Here is a 24,520-nt window from a genome sequence, read left to right on the forward strand (position 1 = left end):
GGTGGTTTGTGAGCCCTGCAGGGCCCAGCTTCCTGCCTCCTCCCATGAGAGTCCCGGACACAGCGGACACAGCAGGTCGTTATTTCAAAAAGTCTTTTAATTGTTCAAAATAGCACAAAACGACATCGCACTATGGTAATATTGAGTCACAAGGGTTACTCTACAATAATGAATGGGCATACTGTTTCCAGAAACAGAGAGATCAGAGGGCGCTCAGGAATCGGGCTGGGGGGAAGACAATGGGATCAGGCGGTGGGCTCCAAGGTGACTAAACGTGACGTTTTCCACAGCGAAATATACTATAGTACAACAGAGGCCCCAGAGGGTGGGGGCTAGGGGCAGGGGTCTGCAGAGGCTGGGGTCTTCCCAGCCCCAGCTGCATCTCCAGGGCAGAGGAAGGGGCTTTGAAGACATCGGCTGTTCGGTTCAAATCCTTCGGTGCGACTTGCTCGCAAGTCTTACTCCTTGCTAAAAACCTTGGACATGGGGCAGAGCTGGCACTGGACTAGCCGCTCCCAGCAGAGCCCAGAGCCCAACTTCGTAGCATTGATGGTACCACATGACTTGTCGTCCCAGGCAGCCTCAGAGGCTGGGTTCCTGTCCAACGTGTGCCATCCCTGCCCAGAGAGGGTGGCCGTGGGAAGTGGCGGCTGTGTGTGTTGGATGCTCTAAGCACTCATGCCAGGGAGGGAGCCTGGGGGTCGTGGAGAGGGCCACGGACCCAGGGCTGGGTATCGGGTCGTGCCCACGCCTTTGCACCATCGTCCTCAGGAAGTCTGACTCTGGGTTCTAGAGGACTCTCAAGCTCAAGCCTCTAAGTGTTGGAGCCATGGGCCATTGAGGGGGGCAAGATTTGACCACTCACCCTCCGTCATCCCAGAGACCTGGGGACAGGGAGCAGGGCACACAGCAGGGGCCAGAAAGAAAATCACACTGGGCAGCAGACACCAGGCCCACAGGGAAAATGCCATACTCCTCCTGCCCTGGCCACCCCTCACTTTTTCGTCCAGAAAGATCCCTGCCAAGGCTTCGCCAAGGATAAAAGGTTAAAAAAGAAAAAAAAAAAGATACACATTCTGTACACAACTAATAACAACAAAAAAAGGGACAAAACCCCACACGCTAAGACTAAAATTACAATAAAACTGTTAACTTCATCCATTTCAGCTTAAAAAAAATACAACAAATGCAGCAGTTGGTGATGTGGCCCCTAACCCCGACCCGAGAGGCCGAAGCCGGGCTCGGTGGGAGGGCTCCTCGAGGCCCCAGGAGGGCGTCGGGAGGTTTTCACAGAACACTGCTCAGGCCACCAAGGGGCTCCTTCTCCGCCCCTCGCTTTTTCGTTCACTTTTTCTTCTCTGAACGGTAAGAGGAGGGGAGGGAGGACGGGATGGGGGAACGAAGGCCTCTGAGAAAACGTGTCAGCTTCCCATGGGACTGCTAGGCAGGGCACGGTTGGATAAACCAAAAGGGCAGGCGGGCGTCACGTGGCAAGAAATGCTAAGGTCACAAAAGAAAACAGAACCAGATACCCGGTTCGGAGGGAGGGGGGGCGTGCCCCACAAGACTCTGAGACTAGAGGTGGGGAAGGGGGCCAGGGGTGCTTCTACAAGCTCCCCCCACCAACTCTTCGGGCCTTGGCTGATCCCTGGAGCCAAGGGCAACAGCGAGAGGTGTGCAGACTTTGGAGGAGGTGGGCTTTCCGTCTGCTCCGGTGCGTTTAGGTCTCTCGCTCGAGGGCTCCCTGGAGGAAGGGGGTGCACCCGCTCCCTCACTCTCTCTTTAGCATCTGCCTTCCGCTCCCCGCCCCCCGCCCCCCATCCCCGCAGCCATGGTAAAATGTGCTTTCTCAAGATTCTTGTAAAAACAGAGAGGAAGGGGGGAGGAGGGCAGCTGCTGGCTCGTGAGGGTGGAGTGCGCGCCAGGCGGGTGGGGCAGGCGGGGCGGGGCAGGCGGCGGTCCTGAAGCAGAGGGGAGGCTGGAGAAGAAGCCAGGCGCCGGGCAGCTGCCTCTCACTGACCGTCTGCCTTCGATTTCTTTGGCGCGGATTTCCTTGGAAGATGAGAGGCAAAGGCAAAAAAAGACAGGGTCAGCGTGGGTCTGCGTGGCGAAGCGAGTGGGACTCGGCCAGGGCTCCGGCTGCCCCCTAGGCTGGGCGGCCCCCCACGTTTCTGGAGAAGCAGGGCCCGGCTATCCCCACTGCTCCTTGCTCTCGGGGTCCGCCTACTCCCGGCCCCAGAAGGCTCTTGGAAAGGCACCCTCTGCTTACATTTCTGGAGACGACATGGGCCGCTTGCTGGCCGGCTTGGCGCCAGAGCTGTCTTTACTGGTTTCTAAAAGCAGAGAGGGGGGAGTGGGCGGGCAGCCCTAACGCCACCCGGCACAGCGCAGCCAGGCACCAAGTGTGCCGGCCCCTCCCGTGGGCGTGTGCCCCAGGGTCCCAGCCACCTGCACGCCAACCCCCAGGGCCATTCTGGACACAGCTTAGAGGCCTCTGCTGTTGTCCCCCCGACTGACAGAGCAGCCTGAAGCCTGGGTGCCCACCCCCCACCTCTGGCTACAGGTCCTGTTGGCCCTTCCCGTGCCCACCCTCCTCCAACAGTCCCCCAAGGAGCTTTCTCCACAGTGGGTGAGGAATCCACCCACCCCAGAGGGTCAAGCTCACCAGGCCAGCAGCTGGCAAGAGCTCTCCCTCCCCAAAGGGAGCCCCACACACACCCACCTTGCAACCACCTGACTTGGGTGGCTGGGCCATAGCCCTTCTCGTTGCGGGCAGCGATGCGGAAGATGATGGCGGGCTTGGTGGTGTAGTCGATGTGGGCGTTGGAGAGGCTGGAGGACTGCACGAGGCAGGAGGGGCTGGGCCCGCAGTATACCCGCATGAAGGCCAGCTGCGCTGGGGTTGAGCTCTTGGTCTCACCACCGGCCTGTGCGCTCTGGATGGCCAGGTACACTGAGTACTCGATGATCTTGCCGGAGGTCACAGAGGGCGGCTCCCAGGTGAGGTGAGCACCGTCTGGACTCTGGAACAGAGGAAGCAGAGACCGAGGGGGCCATCTTCGGCCTCTGTGACTTATTCCTCCCCTGCCCATCGGAGAACAGAGAACCTAGACCGAGTCAAAGCTTTCAGAACTGACAGCTCCTTCTTCACCCCCCTCCCAACACAACAAACCTATTTCACAACAGAGCTCAAGGAGCTCCAAAGAGATGGCTTCATCTGCCCACACCAGGAAGGCAGCCTGACACAATGGCAAAATGAACCGGGACTCCAAACACTTTCCTAGACCTGTTCTGTCACCTAACAAATGGCTTGTCATTTAGCCTCTTGGTGCCTCAGTCTCCCCATCAGAAAAATGGAAAGAACCACAAGCCCAGACCTCGTCAGGGAGTTTAGGCATTAGAGGATTAGGTAAATGAGCATGTTAGTCATGGCTCATGCAGTGTCAGAGATGGAGAGAACCAGAAGCTTCAGCCCAGACCCACCGGACTCTGCCTACATCTCAGGGGCCCCTCCCAAATCACCCCCGCCCAGCCCAGCGAAGAAGAAAGCCCCACAAGCACGGGCTTAGCTAAGGACAGAGGCTGATCTCACAAGACTCACTTTGCTGATTTTAATGGCACACGGGGCCCCCGGGAAGCCAGGCAGACATGTTTTAAAGGCTGAGATCTCACTGAAGGGCCCCCGGCCACAGGCATTGATCCCGGCGACGCGGAACTTATAGGCAGTGCCTGGCTGCAGCTCCTGCTTCTTTAGCTGGTTGTAGTCGGGCATGGTGCCCGAGTCATCCTACAGGGACAGATCAGGCGAACAGGAGAGATCAGAGTGACATGAATCCCACCACTGACAGGGCTGCAGGAGTCAGTGGAGCACTTTTCCACCATGGGGACAATGGGGTGGGCAAAGGGCGGCCATGGCAGCCCTGTCATGACTAGGGGGGCCAGGGCTGAGCTTTGCCACTGCTTCAAAGGCTGCAAGGGGGATAGGGTGAGGAGGGGTCAGCCCTGAGACGGAGAGCGCACCCCTTAGGAGATTCACAAGCCCCTGCCCACCTGAGGGTGCTGGCCCCCAGGGATACATACATCAGTCGGGACAGCGTCTTCGGGTGGCAGGAAATAGTGTGTCACCATCACATTGGTGCCCTTAATAACCCCCACGTCAAACCACTGGTTCTCCTTCTTTACAGGGGCTTTGCTAGGTGGCGGTGGCAGGTCTGGCTTCTGGCAGGCAGAGAGGGAGAAGAGATCAGGACACCCTCAGAGTCCGGATCCATTAGCCCGCTTCACCTCGTCACTCCAGACTCACCACACCCAGGGACTCAATGCCGTTGGCCACTTCTGTCAGGGTGGCCGCGGCCTGCAGCTTCGCGGGGCTGGCCACGACGACCGGCTGGGGGGCCACAAATGTGTTGGACGGGGCCAGGCCTGGGAAGTAAAACAAGGTGTCAGCAGGAAAGGCTCCAGAGACCAGGCTTCTTCACAGGAGCCCCTGCCTCAGGCTATACGACCAAGCCCATTTCTACCCCAAGGGACCTGGGACCCCACTCACAAGACTTTCTTCCCCAGTCAACTGACTTCCCTAGGGGAGCAAAGCTGTAGGCCAACCCGCCCGTGGCCAGACAGGGCCCCACGTACTCTCGGTGGCTGTGGGGGGCAATAGGCCCACGGTGCTAGGCACAGCCCCGGCCAGCTCATTGAGGCAGTTGCTCTCGATGGTCGGGTCGTTGAGGCTGTCGGCAGGGGCCAGAGCTTCCGTGGGCAGGTGGTGCTGCTGCTGCTGGGCCTGCGCCTCCTGGAGCTGCTGCTGCTGGACCAGGGCAGCCAGCTCCTGTTGCGTTAGCACAATGGGGATAGTGGTCGCCTGGCCTTCCTGGCCCTCAGCTGACAGGTGGCTCAGCTCTGCCTGCGTCACCGCCGCGGCCGCCTCTGAAGTATCCATGGGCTCCCCAGTGCCTGCTCCAGGGGCAGAAGATGACTCAAGAGGGATGCCAGCCCCGGCTTCCCACCACCACTGCCCTCTCAGAGCGACAGGCAGGATCTGTGGATGCCAGCTCTCAGAGCCTGTCCCCCAGACCTCTCCTCTGCCCTCCCCCTGGCGAGACCTGCCTCCTGCCTGTGTACCAAAGTCAGCCCCCATCCCAGTTAGGCCATACGGTGCCATCCTGGTGGCAAACAAGTTCCCTTTGCTCAAGCTGCCTGGAGGGAGGCACCCGAAGCACGGTTCATTACCCCTGAGCAGCCTGTCCCTCCCTCAGGGCTACCCCTGGCCTCAAGCGAGGACAGCCCGCTGAGCCAGCTGGCCTATGCGCAGCACCTACCCATGACGGCCTGCTGTGCGGCCTGGAGCACGGCCTGGATGGCCAGGGCCTGGGCCTCCTCTGTGGCTGCAGCCTGAGCGGCTGCTTCAGCAGCAGCAGTCACTGCCAGCTCCTCTGGGGTGAGCCCTGTCACCATGAGGGTGGTGGTGCCCGCCTGGGCCTCGGCCATCAGCTCCTGGGGGAGGGACAACTGGTCTACTTCGGACTGGGTGGGTGGCGGTGGCTGGACCACCACGGTGGCCACCACAGCCGAGCTGGCAGGCTCCTGGCCTGAAGACGGGTCCCCTGTACTGCTCAGATCCACGGCGGCCTGGAGCTCAGGGCTCTGGGAGGCTGACAGGACCTCGGTGGAGTCCCCCACCAGGGGCGCGGAGGCAGGCTGCAGGAGCTGCCGTGGTGGAAGCTGCTGGCGCGGCCCTGGAGAGGCCTGGAGCTCCTCTGGGGGCTGCAGGATGTCAACAGCAGAGAAGGGCATGTCAGAAGTTTCTGTGTTGGCTATGGTCACTGTAATCGTGGCCGGGATGGGGACTTCGGTGGTCAGAGCCCCTGGGGCAGTCTCAGTCACAGATGAGATCTTCTAGAAAGGGAGAGAAGCCCCTGTCAGAGGGGAGGAGAGGAAGACCGAAACCAGGCAGGCCTTCATCTCTCCCTGTGGGCCGGGATCTGCATTCTCAATGGGTGGCCACAACCCTGCCTGACAGGAACAGTAGGTCACTGAGCAGCAGGGCGCATGGCAAGAGAAGGCGAGACCTCCGACCTGCCGGCCCATTTTAACCCATCCCCATAGAGACCCCTTGGTCTCACGAAAGGGGCCCAACTCCTGCTGTGCCACACCATAGCCTAGTGATGAGCCACAGGAACCAGCTACAACAATAAAATCACCCAAAGGACACCCACCAAGGACTGGGGCCTCCTGTGCCCTGCCCTGTCAGGCAAGAAACTGTCCTTTTATGGTCTGGAAAAGGAGCCGGGAGCGGCGCATGCCTGGAGCAACAGCACCACCTGGTGTCCAGTTCAGGAACATGGGCCCAGGGGCGCCAGGTCACAGGGACCCTCCTTGGCTCTTACCGGCACTGAAGGGCCTGGGACTGGCGTGGACTGTGTCACGGTGGTCACGGCCCGCGTCAGCGTGGAGGACACTGTTGTCGTGATGGGACTGGAACTGGCGATATTCACACTGTCGCCCTGGGTGCTCTCCACCTCTCCCTGGTCACCAGCAGGCGGTGGGGGATCTGGTGGGGCAAGCAGAGAGTAGGGTGACAGGCCCTCTTCCAGCAGGGCTATCACCCAACTCTGCCACCAGGAAACACGGTTGCCTGGAAGACCTGCCCGTACCGGGCAACTGGGCTCCACAGAACTGAACTGCGGGCCTCTCGGTGAGCCCTGAGCCCGGGAGCCTGTGGGGACCTGGCTGGTTGCCTCCACCTACCTTGGTTGGAACTCATGTTGGAGGTGACAGTGGTGGCTGTGTGCGTAGTGCCTGTCTCGTGCGTCTCACAGGGTGGGTTGGAGCACACCCTTTGCGTTGGGAAAGGAGTGAGCAACGAAGCGCCGGCCTGAGGGGCGACTGCGGGTGGCACTGCCACCTCCAGGCTGGACTCCAGGGTCCTGTGGGAGGGGGCGGCATCCGGGAGCAGGGCGCCCAAGCTGACAGACATGGTCGTGCCAGTGGAAGCGGTCTGGTGCGTCTCACAGGGCCGGCTGGAAGGAGGCTGCTGCCCGCCCTCTGGCTGGCCTGCAGCCCCTCCGGATGTGGCCGTGGTGGGTGTGTGGGTGGTGCCCGTCTCGTGGGTCTCACACGGGGGGTTGGAGCAGACCTGGGTCACGGTGGCCGAGGGGCACAGCAGTGCTTCCAAGGCCGCGGCAGTCACAGAGGCACTGGCTGAACTCTCGTACACAAGTGTGGGGGCCCCCAGCAGCTCATAGGGCTCCCCGGCACCCATGGCAGAGCGGGCCACAGTGGCTGTGTTGGTCGTGTGAGTGTGATGCACCTCCAGCTGGCGCCCCATGGACACCAGCGGGCCCAGGCCGGCAAGGGACCTTTCCTCACCACCGGGCCTGACCTGGGCACTCAGCGGCCCCAGCTGTAAGAGAGTGGCACCGCGGCCAGCGGCCTCTAGGGCCACGCTTGGTCTGAGGAGCGGGCCGGCTGAGCATGGGGCCCCGGTGGCCATCACAGTCATGGTGGTGCTGGTCGCGCTGGTCTGACGGGTTTGGCACGCGGGCTTGATGGAAACCTGGGCTCCCTCTGACGCCCCGGCAGTCACGCTGACCCGGACCACGGTGGGAATGGTGGTGGCCGCGCAGGTGAGCCGGATGTCTCGCCGCGGCCCACCTCCGATGCCAGACATGGCGGTGGTGGCTGTGCTGGTGGTGCCAGTCTCGTGAGTTTCACAAGGCGGGTTGGAGCAGACACGAACGACACTGCCATTTGGCTGGCCCACCGTGGAGGTCACGAGAGCAGCAGTGGCCTCCTGTCTGTCGCAGACAAACTGCACTTGGGTGGGCTGGGGGTGCCCCCCGAGATTAGCGACGACAGTGGTGGTGGCTGTGTTGGTGGTGCCCGTCTCATGGGTCTCGCACGGCGGGTTGGAGCACACCAGGGTCACGGTGCCAGGCTGCACGTCACCCTGGCCCGAATCAGCGATGGTGACCGTGGCCGTGGGCTGTTCTGTAGTAGGGGAGGCCAGAATGGACACTGGGAGGTCGTGCACAGGCTGGGCCTCCACCCCGCTGGGTGCTGTTATCAGAGTCACCTGGGTAGGCTGGGAGACAGGCTGGGGAGAGGGCACACAGGGAGTTAGTGCTGCTGCCCATCCTCCCATGTCTGCCCCTGCCACCTACCTGCAATACCCCCTGGGACCAGCGACTTAGCACCTAAAGCAAAAACCCTGGCAAGTCTAGGACCTGCTCACCCTCACTCCAAGACACTGACTGGCTCAGGGACCAGAAAAAAGGAACCAGGAAGAGGTGGAGGAGTAGGGCCTAGGCTGGGGCAAGCCCTTGGTCAAGTGGGGGTAGGGGGAAACCTGGCTGACCCCGTGCTGTGCCAAGGCCAGCTTCACCACTTCACCAGAAATTCAGCTCAAGATGCAAGAACCTAGTGCTCAAACGCTAAACACGGCTGAGATATATCGTCTCAACCCGACAGGCTAGCAGGCAGTGACTAAGAATCACAATTATGCACCTACAGGTGCCACATGCAGGAGGGAAACCAAGGGCCTGGCGGCACACTGCAGCTCCGACTGCCCTACCTGCATGGTGATGGTGGGCGTGGTGAGCCCAGCGGCCGCCGTTAGCGTTGTCTGTGCCGCCGACACAGTGATGGCAGTGGGGTTGATCACCTGACTTGAGAGGGTGGCGATGGTGCCCAACGTGGTGATGGGCGTGGCCAGTGAGGCACTGGTGCTATGACCCCCGGCTCCAGCCAGGCTGGTAGAGACGGTGCCTGTCACCGTGCCCAGGGTCGTGACGCCTGGAGGCGGGGAAGCGGGGGGTCAGGCGGGTGAGGTGAGTGGGACCGGGGCACACCCCGACCCTGCCCTCGCGGCCCCGTACCCCGAGGCCTCCATACCTGTGGTGCCCTTGACAACCAGTGTGGTGACAGCCGGCTTGACAGCAGAGACAGTAACGGGGGTAACCAGGCGGACGCCCCCCATAGGCACGGTGCGCAGGATGGTGCCTGGCTGGCCAGGTGCGCCCTTCAGCACCACCTGGAAAACCGGAGAAAAGGGCCCCCGTGTCACTCGGGGGCTGGCCAGAGCAGACCCTGTGCTGCCTCTCCCAGGCCCTACGTGGCCTGCTGAGGTCCCAGGCTGGACCCTCGGGGAGGATAGGGCCAGGCACACCTCACCTGGGTCACTCCTTGCTGCCCGTGGCCTGTAGCGATTTTGGGAACAGCCGTGATGATTTTGGCGGGGGCTCCAGTTCCAGAAGTCATCACCTTGGTGGTGATAATGGTGATGGGCGACTTGATGCCGGCACTGCTAGTCACGCCTAGAGGAGAGGGGGGCATCCTGGCTTCAGGAAGGGCGAGGCAACAGCGCTGGCCTCCCACCCAGGCCCGCTTCTCTCGGGCCCTCTTTTCAAACAGTTATGCCTGTTACCCCTCAATTAAAACAAAGACGTACAAACTGCAGCCATACCCTTGCTACCTCCTGACAAATCGTAAACAAGAGGCAAGGGCAGAGCAGATGGAAAAATCTTACACAAGAGGCAAAGAGAGGGCACAGCAGAGAGGAAAATCTTAAGAGGCAGAGAGGGCAGTGCAGAGTGAAAAACCTCAACGGAAAGATGTTGCACACTGGCTACCCCCTCACCTGCTTTCTCCCCAGCACACCGGGGAAGGCCCCTACCCGTGGCGCCCGCCTGTGTGATGATGGCCGACATGGGGATGGTCTTAATGATAGTGGTGGTGCCGGGCTTGGTGGTGCTGGGGGACACACTGCTGATGCCCAGGATGGTAGGCTTAGTCCCTGCCCCGCTGGCCTGCGTGGTTGTGATGATGGTAGTGGGCTTGCCATCTGCAGACGTCACCAGCTTCAGGATGGTCCCGGCTGGCAGGGGTCCTTTGGTCTGTAAGGGGAAAATGTATGGGGGAAGGCTGAGATGAATGGGCATCACTGCCGGGATACAAAGTGTGGCTTTGTTGTCGTTGTTGAATTTTAAATGAAGTCTGGGTGCTCTACGATACTGTGTTAGCTTCAGGTGTCTAACAGAGTCAGTCAGTGATACACGTATGTATCTATCATTTTTTAAAAGAACTGCAAGTTTAATGGTGAGTCTGGTCTGGCCAGATTCACTGCCAGCCCAAACAGCTTGGACTATTCTGAAGACTGCAAGTGACAGAACCAAGCAACAGGACCTTCTGAGCCACTCAAACTCATGGGATCTTGTCTAGGCAGGGTCCCAGTCTAGGGTCCACGAGCTCACCTGGATAATCTGAGTCACCGGGCCTGTAGATGCCTGGCCTGTGACTGCCGAAGTCTGAACCGGTTTGGTCTGCACCACTGACATCACTTTGCCCAGATTGGAAATCTAAAAATGAAACGACAGCGCACCAAAATAAGTGATCCAGAGACCGGTCAAGGGCATGGACTGGGCTGGGCGCTCCTGGTGCTGGTCACTCACCAGAGCACTGCCTCCTGGGACCGAGATGGGGCTCTTCACCAGGGTGATGGTCTTGGTGACCCCACCCACCACTGTGGTCACCACCTGGGCTTGCTGGGCCACTGTCACGGTCCCAGACTTGTGTACAGTGATGATGGGACGGGTAGATGTGTTGGCGGCAGAAGAGACGGAGGTCCCCACCTGGGCAGCTGCAGTCTTCAGCATGCGAGTGGCTGGGTTGCTCACCTGGAGATCACAAAGAAGAGTGGTGGGTGGGGGTGGGGGGGTGGAGAGCTGGCCCCTGTGCATTTGTGTATGTCCACCAAGCTCAGTTTCGTTCACCTCTCCTTTAGCGAAACAAGGGAGGTCACTGGGCCACAGATCTGGCCACAAGGCTGCCACACCCCCATGGCTGCCAGTTTATTCCCCAGCCACCACTAAGCACCAACCACGGACCCCCATCCTCTATGGTTGGTCCAAAGGCCAGAAGCAGTGACCACTGTCTAATGACGGTGCCCAGAAGCCCCTGGCCCCAAGGCTGTGGGCTCAGAACCAGCCCCAAGGGATGCTCACCATGACTGGCGAGGAGGCCACCTTCACAGTGGCTGGGAGCGTGGTGGTGCCTGGCGTCACAGCCACGGTTTTGACGATGGTAGTGCCAGCCGGGACACTCAGGACTGTGGGTGCCGAGGAAGGAGGGATCTTCTGGGTGGCAGCAGCCGCGGCTGCCAACGCAGCCATGCCACTCATCTGTGGGCTGCTGCCAATGACCTGCAAGGGACACAGGAGCTTAAGCCCACAGGGAGCACCAGACCTGAGGTGGCCCCAATCCCTGCTTCCTGGAGCAGCACCTCTTGGCTTTGAGGACAGCCAAGCGCTGCTCTACTGGCCCCAGACCTGTACTCCCACCATAGACCAGGCCCGTGTCAAACCCCAGCTGGCTAGCTTCTCCCCTCAGAAAATACACATTTAAAATGCCCTTGAGATCAGATGGCGAGGAGACCATTCTGAGCTGTCAGCTTACTAATCCTGAAGTTAGTGATGAGAGGTTGCCTCATCAGCACTTTCCAGGCCTTGGATGAACGGTGTTAGCACAGGGTGGGAGTCAAACCCCTCCAGTGCGCCACTACCAGCAAAGTCCCACCGCGCCCTGCCCTGGCTCCTTACCGTCCCCTGGGCACTCTGTGTAGGCACAACCATCCGCACGCCTGCGGGAAGGGAGGTCACAGTCACGGGGGCTTTCCCAGCCTGGCTGGCAGGTCGCATGGTGACCAATGGGGTTCCCGTGGTAGCCTGAGGACCGGTCACTTTCAGCACAGCCGGGACACCTGCTCAGAGAAGGGACCGAAGTAAGCTACTTCCGGGACCTGCTTGGGCTTCAGCTCCCGCCCTTCCAGTACTGCTCGGGGACAGTCTCTGCGGGTCAGGACCAGGCACCCGCAGCAGCACTCAGCCTCCGGTCTGCACTAACGGCCTCCAGGCGTGCGGTCTAGCAGCCCCCGCTCAGGCATGCCACCTCTGGGTGAGCCAGTTCCTGCCCTCGAGCGCCTGGCTCACCTTGAGTCCTGGCTGCGGCGGGCACGGAGATTGAGCTGCCAGGCACCGTCGGCAAGACCTGGATGGTGGTGGTGGTCGGTGGCGCGGCAGCAGCCTGGGGCAGGAGCGTGATGCCTACTTGGGTCAGCGGCTGCACGGCAGGTGCGGCTGCTGCTGGGGCAGGGCTCTTGGGAGGATTGGCAGGCACAGACGGGACTGGATTGGGTGTGGGGGAGGTGGCAGTGGCAGCCGTGGCAGGAATGTCATATTTCTGGAGCTGCAGAAGGTAACTGTCGGCTGTCGCCACGGCCCCCCAGCTCACCTCCAGGGAGTTAGTGTTGGCTCGCACCAGCTGTACCCGGGCTGGAGGTGGCGGCTTTTCTGTAAGAGAGCATCACTGGTGAGGAGGGAGAGGCAGACACTTCAGGGGCGGGTGTGGCAGCTCTCGTCCAGTTAGCCTTACCCGTTTCCAGGTACCAGAGGTCCTTGCAGCAGACCTGGTTGTTCCAGGCCTTTCGGTAGCCGTCACGCCCACTCCAAATGTAAAGGCGGGTATTGATGGCTACTGCACAGTGGCCGGCACGGGCCCTGGGAATATTGTCTTCCAGTGTATCCATCAGGATGGTCTCCCAAGCCATGGTATCTGGGGAGGACAGGATGTGAAGGTCAGCGGGGGACAGAGGAACCGACAACCCTCAGGGGCTCTTTGGCCTTTTGCTGTCAGGGATGGGGAATTAAAACCAGGAAGTCATCCAAGATTACTAAAGTAAGATGAAGACAAAAACAAACAAACAAAAAAATACAATTCCGTATGGCAAAAAGACCGTACAAAATTAGAAACCACGAACTATAAACTGGGAAAACTACATGAAAGACAGTCAAAAGGTTCCCCTTCTTGCACATGGAGCAACACAAAAGCCTCTAGAAAGAGATGGGCAAAGAGGAACGCAAGTTATGGAAAACGTGACAGAAGATCTCAGAAAAGAAAAATACATACCCTCACTCAAGATAAGAGAAAGGCAAACTTAACCCAGAAGGTGCCTGACAGCTTGATGTTCCTTTCGCTGCAGCCAGGGTTGAGGGTGAGCCAGGGGAGGGGACCTGGGGCTGGCCCATGGGAAGTCAAGCACCTACGGGGCTTGGTGAAGAGTGTATGCTTTTGCCGGCCTGGTGAACACCACTAGGGACATCTGCGTGTCCGGTAACATCCCCCTGCCGGCAAGGCTACCTCTAGGTTGTTCCCCTTCGGATACACCTGCACGTGGCAAGAACGGTGCGAGGATACTCACGGAGCAGCGTCGGTGCAAGTTTTGACACCACGAGCGCAATTCAAAAGAATGAGCCACTCGCCCTGCGGGGATGGGATGGTCTCCGGGACAGAGGAAACACAAGGGCCAGGCACTGCGCTGCGTAGAGCAGGCCGCCATCCTGTGTGCTCCGTTTTTAAGGAACCTATAGGCAACGCTCACATCTATGGCACGGTCCCTGCAGGGTGGGTGAGAAACCACCAACAGGAGACGAGAGGGAGGCACTGCGTGGTTACGCCGGTGAGGAATAGCCTATTCAAAACACGCCAAGGAGCGTCCCTCAGGGCGCTTGGACCACTGGCTACGCCTCGCAGAGTTCTAGAGGCACGGCCTAGAAGCAGCTTGGCCCCCTGCGCCCCCAACACAGCCCGCAGGCCGAGGTGGGCCGGCCTCCCGCAGCCCTCTGCAGGCCACGCTGAGCCCGAGGAGGCCATACCCAGGTTGAGACAAGCCAGGGTGTTGGTACACTTCCACTCCTTCTCGTGTGTGGCCACTTTGACGTCATCCATGACGAGAGGCACCCAGCCACCAAACACGTACATTCTGGGACGAGGGAGGGAAGAGTAGGAGACGATTGTGGACGAGGTGCCAAGCTCGAGGCCACCTCTTCCATCCAGAACGTCCTGAACACACTGGGTCCTCTAGCTCTCCCCGGGACGCACAAAGCTCTGAACGTGGCCCTCTCTGCCTCGGTGGCTCAGCCCTCACAAGAACTGTGTCACCTCCAGCGCACGGAGCTTCGGTGTAGCTCACCCAAAGCTCCACTCTGTCCCCATCATCCTTACGTTCACTTTGGGACCTTGGCATTGACAAAGACACTCAGCTGCTGCTGCAGAGGATCTAGAACAATCTGTGTCCCTCTACCCTCTTTTTTTTCCTGGTCCCCCAGGGTCATAAGGGGAAGACAAGGCTGCTGAACGCCAGCCCAGCCAAAGAGAGGTCTCCTCAGGCCTCAGGGATTGCTGGAACGAAATTGTGAGCCCATGGGGGTGGGAGATGGGGGCTACAAAGAGAAAAAAGCCACGGCTGGCTACTCACTTGTTTCCTATGGTAGTGGCCGAGTGGAGACTTCGAGGAAGAGGTGCCACCCCACTGAGGCTGGGCTTATTCCATGTCAAAGTCTCTGTGTGGAGGGGTGGGAAGAGAAGGTTACTCACACCAGGTGGGACACATGCCCTCTGACCCAGAGGCTGTGTCCCAGATGTGGGGAAGGCTCTGGAAAGCAACTATTAACACAGCACGCCTGGCCTCCCAACAGGCCTTGAGAGACCCCCTGTTCACCAGGCTCTGGCACTTCCCAAGTGGTCTTTCCCGAGCACCTGCTATGAACCAGGGGTGGGGCTGGGGGTAGGAGCCGTCGCCATACCCTCCAGATGCGCCATAGCACCTCCCACTCCTCAAGAGGCACTCACCCACCGTCAGCTCCGTCATCTACAGACCCAGGGCTACTAGGAATTCTGTGCCCAATACGCTCTCTTTCGAACGCTGATGCAATGCTACAGGACCACCTAACCCTCTATAGTTGTGCAGTCGGCCACCTTCTCCAGGTGAAAATCCTAAACTCCTGATTCCTTGCCTGTCGACCTGCCCATATAGCCCCCAGGGTTCTCACCGCATCTCGGCAACCCCTCTGGCTGGGACAGACCAGGGGGCCCTGCTCTCAGCACACCATGACCACTTACGAGTTGACAGGGACTTGTGCTACCTTACCCACACAATGTCATTCTAGAAAGGCCATTTCTTCTCCCCTCACTCTACTGCAAGCTAGCAGACAGACTCGGCCAACAGAGCCTTGCTCTTTCTTCAACACTGCAAGCTCAGGGCAAAGAGAACAGCCCCAGATAGGTCCTATCCTGACCCAGTCACAAGTAGGGTGCTAGGCAGGACATGCCTCCTCTGTGAGAGCCCCACCACAACACCCCGCGCCAGCTGCCCTGCAGACCAACTGCACTCCTAGACCACAGGAGCAGCCACACCCATGTCGTACCGATATCCAGGGTCCAGAGGTCCCCCAGCCTGCAGCCACTCATCCCTCCATAGATCACCAGTTTGGACTTCTTGTTGTCTTTCTCAGTATAGACCACTGCAGTGTGAGACTCTCGGGGTGGGGGCAGGACACCGTACGTGATGGGAATGTCCCAGGCTACCACGCCAGAGCCCGGCCGCAGTTCCAGGATGTATAAGTCATTCAGGTACCTGAATAAAAATGTCAGGTTAGGGCAGGCCACCCACTTTGACAGGGGAATGGCAGACTCCTGGGGAGACAAAGCAGGGCTAAGGCTACACGGACTCCAAATCCTTCTACCTCTGTCCTCACCCCTGAGGGGGGGGTGCGAGTGGAAGGGGAGCAGCAGGATGGGGTGTGCTCAGCTGCCCTGCACGAAGCTGGACATGACATGAGGACCTCTGAGGTGAAAAGGGAGCACCAGCTCGGGACTACCTGCAGACTCTAGAAAGGCCCTTGGAAAATACCCATCATGAAGCCTGTAAGCACTGAGAAGGACCAGCTCTAAACTGGGTCTGAGGAGCAGGAACCAGCACAAAGCAAGGTTGGAGGAACCAACCGTCCTCCCACAACGCCTCCTGGGGGTTAGACCTCTCAGCTCTGGAAAGCTCTTTAGATGGCGTCTAGGCCCACTCTCCTGTTTCACAAATGAAAGGGACCTGGTACTGCAAAATTGACTGCTGTGTGGGCGAACACCCCGGCCTCCATGGGATTCCACATGAACAGGACAAAGCCTCACCTCGGAATATTGTTCTTGGGGTCCTCGCTATCATTGGCCAGACCCCCAAACAGGTAACATTTGTTGCCCACAAGGGAGAAGCTGTGCCCGAGCCGAGGACACGGAGGAGGCCCATTTTTGGGTGTCTTTGCTTTTAGTCTCTTCCATTCCCACCGGCTTGCCTGCAAAATCAAGGCTCAGTGATTAACTCGAGGGTGAGCTGGGTCGTTTGTCATATACGGAGGGGCTGCTGGGGTGGGAGGGGGCACCTGACTGGAGTAAGAAGGTCTGGGTGGTGCAGGGCCTGCCCCCGCTCTGACAAGCAGGACACTACCTGGAGCTCGTAGAGGTCGTTGCTGTACTTCCCGTATTCCACCATCCCTCCGAACACGAGCAGGCGTGTCCCATCGCACACGAAGCCATAGGCTGCACACCCAGGAGGGATGTCCCCTCTCACAGCCGGGATGAACCACTGGTTGGTCGCTGGAGGACAAAAGTTAGCAGAAATCAGAACACCCTGGGAGCCACCAGAACCAAAACCACCGCCCCTCTGCCTTCCTAAACCCACCAACCTTCAAATACAGTCCAAGAAAGGACAGGCTAAGACAGCGCCTCTTTTCCCAAGGATGTGGGACTTCTTCCTTTGAGCATCCAACTGCTAACCCTCTAAGCCATTTTCCAAACCCTCTGGCCTCAGAGACCACCCCAAAGTCACCCTGCTTCTCATCACGGTCATCTTAATAAGCAAGAAGTCACTGACAAGAGAATCCATCAGCTTCTGGGGATGGGACCACCTCCCGCCACTCTATGGGGACTTGGAAAGAAACATCTAACACCCAAGCTACCCTCCCGGAGGCCCACAGCTGGCTGCATATCTCAGTGGCTGAAAGAGCGAATGCTGCAGGCCAGGGGCAGCAATCCGAGTACAGGCCGAGGAAAGCTGTGGGGGCACGCTCGAGCTCTGCTGCAGTTTCCCCGGCGACGGTCCACAGCTCCCTCCTCCAGAACACAGGCAGAGGCGGTGGCGGGCAGCCTCCCAGCCCTGGAAGCCGCCTCAAGTCTGCCGCCTCAAGCCAGGGTGGAGCTCCTCAACTGCCCTTGCTCCGCCTGGCACCCCGTCCCTCCCAGGCAACCAGTCCCTTGCCTGCCTTGCCGGGGCTTCCTGGCAAAGTCACAGAGAAAACGCTGCCCTTTTTGGAGGGACGACTCCTGTCCTGTGTTATTTGAAGGGCTATCTCCTGAAACACACACTGAACTCTCACCAGACACTTCAAACCAGCAGCCAGCTGCAAACCTGACTCCACGCCCCTCCATCAGTTTTGGTCAAACATGGGCGAGCAAATCGGGACTGAGAAGACAGTGGACAGGACAAGGACCTGAGCGCCAATGGAGCCCCTCCCAGGGCATGACAGGGACCGGTCCCTACCACCCTCTCCATGCTGGGTAACCGGACTCCCATGGCGTCACCCTCAAGGGGGGAGAGGCCTGCCCCCACACCCCAAAGCACATTCCACCTCCCGGCATAAAGGCACCCTGGCTGGCCACTTCCCAGGTGGACACATCCTTGGAACGGGCCGTGGGTCCCACCCTCAGTTCAGGGGAGTCACTAGGCCTCAGGGACGCCCAGCACTCCCCTCCGTCTCCCCTGCCTGCAACGTGCACCCTAGCCCCAGAGTCCGGAGGTCCGCCTTACCCTTTCTCGAGGTGCAAAAACAAACCGAGAAGAGCAGCAGCTTTCCAGGCTTGAGCCCTCGGCCCTACACAAACTGGGGGGAGATGGCTCATGCAGTGCCCTAAGGAGCTACATCCAAGTTCCCAGGATAAATGCTGACACAGATCTCTGAACCTCCCTCCATGGACATGGGAAAGAAAAGAAAGTGAAGTCAATCAGTAGCGTCCAACTCTTTGTGATCCCATGGACTGTAGCCTACCAGGCTCCTCTATCCATGGGATTTTCCAGGCAAGGGTACTAGAGTAGTTGCCATTTCCTTCTCCGGGGGAATCTTCCCAACCCAGGGATCGAACCCAGGTCTCCCGCATAGCAGGCAGATGCTTGACCATCTGAGCCACCAAACTTTTAAAAACTGGACACAGGAACAGAGGCCGAAAGGGGAAGTAACTGACCAGAGGTCACAGGGTCAAACAAACACATGAGACGAGAACCCTGTCCCTGAGTAAAAGGGACAGCCAGGTGCCTCCCTGAGGGCCGGGGGAGGCTACACGGGAAAGAGACAGGCCCACAGGTGTCAGGTCACCTGCCACCTGATTCAAGGACTGGGCAAGAGGGACTGGTGACATCCCAAGAGCTCATTCTGCAGCACCCAGGAGGGGCTGACCTCGATCTAGAACACTCCAGGCAGGAGAAGGCTGTCAGGCAGCACAGTTTCTGGGCCGAAGCCTGGTTCTGCCCTGAGATGGCAGCTGTCCCCTAATCCTATCACCCCTCACTCACTTATCTAGGGGGGTGGGTGGTGCACGACCCCTGCGGGACCCTCCTCCCCCCTCAGTTCTGGCTTGTCACCACTCTCGGCTGGGAGGGGGGCTAGGAAAAGACGCCTATACCCCGGAAGAGGTGGCCCAGCGCCCCCAACCCCCCCGCCCCGCTTCCTGCATGGTGGAGGCGGCGGCAGGTGCTAGGAGGCACGGAGTGGGGGAGATGATTCTCAGAAGAGGTGACGCGGGACCCAGAGCCTTGAAGGCTGAACAGGATTTCCCAACAAGTGAAACCGGTGGGGTCGGGCAGGAAGTGCCTGTGAGAATGCGAAAGGCCCAGAACAGAGGGTGAACAGGTTGGAGATAAGCTCAACTTAGTAACCAATTAGCTCCAGGGAGAACACACCCGGGAGGTGTCCCCAAAGCGGGGGCCTGCGCCTGATAACCAAACCGAAGGCCGAGACAGCCAACAGGGTGACCCTGGACCCAGCATGTCCCGCCTGAGACCCGAGGGTCCACGTGTGCAAAAACAACGAAGTTTCACTAGCCGTTTTCCAAGGCTCCTTCCAGCGTCATCAGCTGAGGACATTGGAGAACTGGCGTCATCAGCTGAGGACGTTGGAGAACCACTGAGGCAGACCCGCCTCAACTGCTGCTTCGCCCAACAGCCACAGCCTCCCCACACCAGGGCGCACCCCACTGTGTCAGGGCCAGGGCCCCTGGGTGATCCACTTTGGTGTTGCCAGAAACTTCCCTGAGGTCAAGGATGGGTCTCCCAAAAGCCGGGGAAGTGTTCCACGGCCACTGGGGAGGAAGGACACACACTTCCTCATGCACCCCCTTCCAGTTCAGTGCACACCTGCCACCCCTAGCCCTGTCACCCCCGATCTCTGAGCTGCCTGAGATGGCAAAGCAGGCACGTGCCCCCTAGGGTCTTTTGTCTTAGCAACGGGGAACTCTCTCTGAACGATGAGTCTCTCTGAGCATTCCTATTACAGAAGGAGAAGCTAGAGAATATGCTCTGACCTCATTTAAGACACAAGACACAAGACACAAGGTAAACAGGAGGCCAGCTGTCAAGGCAGCACTAAAGATGCCCTAAGAAGGATGCTGGGCATCTGTGCCTCGGCTGGTGGGAGATAGGCCACACCGAGCCCGGCTCTCTGAAAACAGCAGAAGCTCGAGGCTCCGTCAAACAGGAAACACTAACATGCGGTGAGGACTGGGGAGCCGCGTCTACTAGCAGTGAGAAGTCGCCAAGGGAGTTCGTGGGGCACTTTCCGAATTGGTACCCTGGAGGAATCCAGGGCTGTGGCCCTTTGGAAGGCTGGCTCCCACTACTACACAACGTACCCTTCCAGAAGGGGAACAAGTGAATGCCGAAATGGTCAACGTATGTTGACACGGAGGCCCCAGGAAGCAGTGGCCTTTTGGAGCTGATGGTAATTAGGCCCCTGGCCTACTTTCTAAAATTGGCATTCCCTGCCAAGGAACCTGCTCCAGGCCTTACAAGAAGGAAGGTGGTCCAAGGGGTTGAGGAGGTTCTGCTGAGCGCACTGGCCTCTCTAAAAACAACCCTGCCCCTCAGCCTTCCCTTACTGGGCTAATCGCTGCCGCCGCAGCTGTCCAAGCTGGCACCAAGCTCCAGCAGCCAGCCCAGCCTCCCCAGAAGCAACAGGTGCTCCGACCCAGAATGTGAAGGGTCACCGGCAACCCACCAGCCTCGGAAAGTCAACTTTGTAGGATCAACCACTTATAAGACGCAAGTATATTGAACTCTGTGCCTCAGGGGAGGCGCAGGCCGGGAGCACTCAACTGAGAGAAAGCTTGGCTCCAACCCTCAGCGCACGGACCAACAGCCTAGCTCAGAGCAACCACGGACCTGGGGGCAGAGGCAGGGGGGGTGGGTGGGGGGACACGGGGTGCCCAGACCCAAGGACCCCGGCCCGCCAGAACCCTGGGACAGGACAGCTTGGGGGCAAAAGGCATTTGGCAGATGAGCTGGCATGGGGGGAAAGGGTTAGAAGCCAGCCCCTGGCTGCGGCTGACCCCAAAGCGACCTGGAACTGCAGAGAAGAGCTTCCTAAAAGCACACTATGAGCCAGGAGGGGGTTTGCAGCAGCTCCACCTCCGCCGCTCAGGCTCTGGAACGGAACGCGCCCAGGCCCATTGCACCCAGTGAGAACGCTCAGTCCCTCTCCCCAGGCCAGCCTCCATTCAACAGGCAGCTGGGGCCCACGAAGGCACCAGGTGTACCAACTGGCCACCATGGGGGAGGGGGCCGCAGGAGGATGCCGCAAAGCTCTAGAGACTGAGCAGGGGTACCAGACAACAGACCCAAGGCGACTGCACCTCACTCCTCCTAAAGAACCCAGCCTCGGGTTTAGGGGCAGCCTGGGAATGGGCAGAGTAACCTCCTCGGTCCACTGTGGGATAACTGCAACTAATCCTTCTCTCTTCCAGCCAAAGGCCCCAGATCCAGACCACGGGCCATGGGAAGGGAAACACTGCAGGAGTCGACGCTGCAAGTGGGGAACGGCAGCGTCGTCGGATTTGTGGGGCCCCAGGACGACAGTTCCCCAGCGTGGCACACCGCCCGCCCACCCCGTCCCTGGGGCAGGATTGAGGCCGCTCAACTCTGCCCCTTTTCTCGAGACGGCCACCTCATCTGTCATCGAAAAGTTGCCACTGCTCCCCAGAGCGCACCAGAGATGAGGAAGAGCCTAGCAGGAATGGGGGGGGTGGGGAGGGGGGTGGGACTCTGCGCCAAAGGGACGCATCCGCCCGCCTAGTTGGCGGGGGTAACGGTGTCTTATCTGAAGTCACCACCGCGGGCGCCGCCCCCGCTCCCTCACCAGCCGGCCTAGAGGGTTCTTCTCCAATACTGAAAGGCACCCCCTTCGGAGACAGGAAAAGCAGGGGTGTCAGGATGGGGACAAGAGCAGGGCAGAACAGACAAGCCATGCAGAGCAAAGGATCTCGGAGGGGAGTCCCGTGCGGCTGGAGGAAGGAATGGGAGGAGGGGGGAAGAAGGCAGCCGGGGAAGGGAGGAGAGGAAGGAGGGAGAAAAAGGGAGGAGGGAAGGAGGAGGGAGAAGAGGAAAGGAGGGAGAGGGAGGAGATGGAGGGAGGGAAAGATCCAAGGACCCAGCGGGCTTTGCACTCACCCGTGTTGTACACGTGCAGCTCGTCCACTATCCCCTCGTTGCCGCCGCCAAACACCACGATGAGCTCCTTGATGGCCACGGCCCGGTGGCCGTGGCGGGGCCGGGGCACTGGACCCGACCAGCCCACCACTCGCTTCCAGCGGGGCTGTAAGAGCACTGCTGGCGAGTTGGCGGGTGACACGGCCGAAGCCATAGTTCCGGGAAAGGGCGCGGTGGAGAAAAGTCGCCAAGTGGGAAGGGAGCCCCCCAATTCCGCTCACACACACCCCTCTTCGTCTAAGGTGGCTCTCACTGAGAAACTGATCCTCACACAGCGGTGGACGGCTCCATGGAGGCCGCCATCTTAACTATTTTCTCCTTCCCTTCTCCTCTTCCCCTTCTTCTCGCTTACCGCGTCTTGTCGAGAGCCTCTTGAAACTGTCAAGCGCCTGGACCCGAGAAGCTGGAGGCCGTCGAGTCCCGCCGCCCTGACTACTTGCCTGGGAGCTCCCACTTACAAGCTCGAGCGGGAGGCCCTGGGAGCCGCCATCTTGAGCCGCCTCTCTCTCCTCCCTTCCTCAGTCGTAGCCCTCCCCTGCCGGAAATGGCGGAGCCCCGGCCCGGTTCCCACACCCCCCGAGTCCCCTGTACTGGCCGGCTTCCGGGGCGGGTGGAAAGGAGCCACAAGCGCAGCGGTTGTCTCAGCCCCGCCGGCGCTCAGACCACAATTGTGGGAGCCGCCATCTTGAGACCGTCCCGCTTCCCCGCCCAGCGCTTAGTGTAGAGGCCGCTCCCTTAACAGCCTCGACACTCGTAAGGAATAGAGGCGCGCCAGAGGCCAGTGCAACGAGCTTGAGTTTTTGAGGGCTGCTCAGAGACTCGCCCCGTATGGCTCGTGAGGTCTCGAGAGTCTACCCTTAGTCCGCCTCTGCTGCTTAGGCTGCGCCTGCCGCCCTGGGAGCCGCCATCTTGAGACTAGCTCCCCCTTCCCCCCTATTCTCTTCCTCCCGGGTCAGTTCTTCCACTGCAAACCAAACGCAAGGCAGCGTCCGATCCTCGCTTTCCTCTTTATGACTCCTTTCCACAGGAGCCGCTTCAAAAAGGCAGAGTTAGGCCCCGAAGTGGCAACTGTACGGCAGGAGGAGCGGTAACGGCAGGGCGCTCATGCCTCCTCCCTGGGAGCCGCCATCTTGTGTGAAGAAGTAACAACTAAACATGGCGGCAGCGGTGGTCGGGCGAGGGGGCGGAGTCGTATACGTCACTGTTTTTCACCCCCCCCACCCCGCCCTCGCAGGATTCTCCTCCCGTCCGAGGCCCGTTAAAGGAACTCCGCGCTGCTTCGCGGCAAGAGACCGGGGCCGCTGCACGCTCGGCCTGAGGTCAGGCTGCGCTCGGGTCAGGCACAGGCGCGCCCAGCTCTGTTGCTGCCGAAGCGCGCCTCCACGCCTCCGTCCTGGGAGCCGCCATCTTGCCACTTCCCCTCGCCCGGCCGTCCGCGGGCGTCAATAGCGACTTTCAGCACAAAACAAAGATGGCGGCTGCGGCATCTGGGGAATGCCCGGATGAGGATGCCTCAGACGCGGTTGGCCCCGCCCCCTTTGGAACTGCCCCCCGGGTCGCTGACGGGACACTCGCCAGAGGAATCGTTTTAACTAGCAGTGGGGACAGGGCACAGGTTGCAGAGAGTGGCTGACAGGAGACACTAAAATCAGGCTTCGGATCAGGGAGCGGACATTTTCCCTCTCCCCACACGCAGCTGGCTCCAGGGAAGCAGCCCGAAGCCCGCCACGGGGGAGCCGGGGGCGGGGCGAGCGTGAGCGATAACGCGGCCTGGCGCGCGACGCCGGGGGCGGAGCCCTCCCAGGCTCCCAGGCCTCACGCCCCGCCCCCAGGTGGTGGCGCCGCCAAGACCCCGCCGGCGCCCCAAGGAAACTAGCCAGGCTGTCGCGCGCCGGGCCGGCCCCTGCCCCTTTGCCCGCCGGGCGAGCGGCCGGGCTGGCGGTGTTTGAGGCGAGCGGCCGGGCGCGGGAAAGGTCCGTGTCGCTCCGCGTCACCTCGCGTCACCCCGCCCCGCCTGCTTCCCAGAGCCCTGGGCCCAGCCCCTCGCGCAGGCGCACAACCACCTTTAGGGTCCGCCCTTTTTCAAGATTTGAATTTCCCCCAGCAAAGCAAGACAGGCAAAATACCCGGATGGTGATCGCTGGCCTTTTCGCGCCAATACTGTAAGTTCTCACGACAATCTTGAGAGGTGGGTACATCATCCTGATGTTCCAAATCTTGCAGGAGCCTGTCTGGTCGCTGCTCCAAGCTCACGCCCAGACGATGCAGGGTGCAATGCGCTGCTGTCCAGGATCTTAGAATGACAACAGATGGTTTTTCCAGTTTCTCTCATTTTTATTTGATCTTTACATTCATTAGCTTCTAGCCAAAATTTGGCCTTTCCCGCAACTAAAGTGTAGGTAACAAAGCACAGAGCGTTAACCTGGTGATTGTGTCACCAAGGGAAATGACATCATTTGAGATTATATAGCTTTTCTTTTAGATATCCTGAAAGTTAACTAAACTGCAAGTTACTACAGAATAACTCATTTGAAATTACTGTAGTTATTCAACCTGCCTATAGATCGTGTAATTTAACATGTTAGTAAGGAAGCACACTTATTACTATATCATACATTATAAAAAATATTTTAATAACTATCTTTGAACATATTAAGTTTGTGTTTTAATTCTGTTTTAGTTTATGGATTTGGAAGCATTTGTTTGAGGAGAGGCCAAAGAGTCCTGTGACACAGTCAAGGGACAAGAACCCTCACCTGTGTTTCTGTGCCACCAACTGCCCTAAGTGACCTTGGCCATTCATGTCACCTCTCTGGCCAAGTCCTTCCCCTCTCAAATAAGGAAACTGAGCTGCGGGTTCTCAGCAGCCTTGCCCACATGCTGGGATTCTGT

At 59.5% G+C, this 24,520-nt stretch overlaps 1 protein-coding gene across 1 annotated transcript; it reads right to left on the reverse strand.

The window, feature by feature from the left end:
* Positions 1–133: 133 nt before the first annotated feature.
* HCFC1 (host cell factor C1) lies at positions 134–22,039 on the reverse strand. Its single transcript, XM_068962831.1, has 26 exons — positions 21,590–22,039; positions 16,325–16,473; positions 16,012–16,172; positions 15,255–15,463; positions 14,306–14,390; positions 13,704–13,810; positions 12,424–12,603; positions 11,982–12,341; positions 11,592–11,752; positions 10,998–11,195; positions 10,446–10,670; positions 10,248–10,352; positions 9,671–9,890; positions 9,169–9,311; positions 8,890–9,028; positions 8,570–8,790; positions 6,745–8,092; positions 6,384–6,547; positions 5,316–5,892; positions 4,633–4,953; positions 4,304–4,422; positions 4,081–4,218; positions 3,602–3,787; positions 2,723–3,023; positions 2,270–2,333; positions 134–2,052 (listed from the first exon to the last, which is right to left on the reverse strand). Exons 1-26 carry the CDS (start codon positions 21,780–21,782, stop codon positions 2,013–2,015), a joined length of 6,114 nt encoding a protein of 2,037 aa, XP_068818932.1. The 5' UTR covers positions 21,783–22,039; the 3' UTR covers positions 134–2,012.
* Positions 22,040–24,520: the final 2,481 nt, after the last annotated feature.

The sequence above is a fragment of the Capricornis sumatraensis genome, chromosome X (assembly GCF_032405125.1).
Source record: "Capricornis sumatraensis isolate serow.1 chromosome X, serow.2, whole genome shotgun sequence".
NCBI classification, from domain to species: domain Eukaryota; kingdom Metazoa; phylum Chordata; class Mammalia; order Artiodactyla; family Bovidae; genus Capricornis; species Capricornis sumatraensis.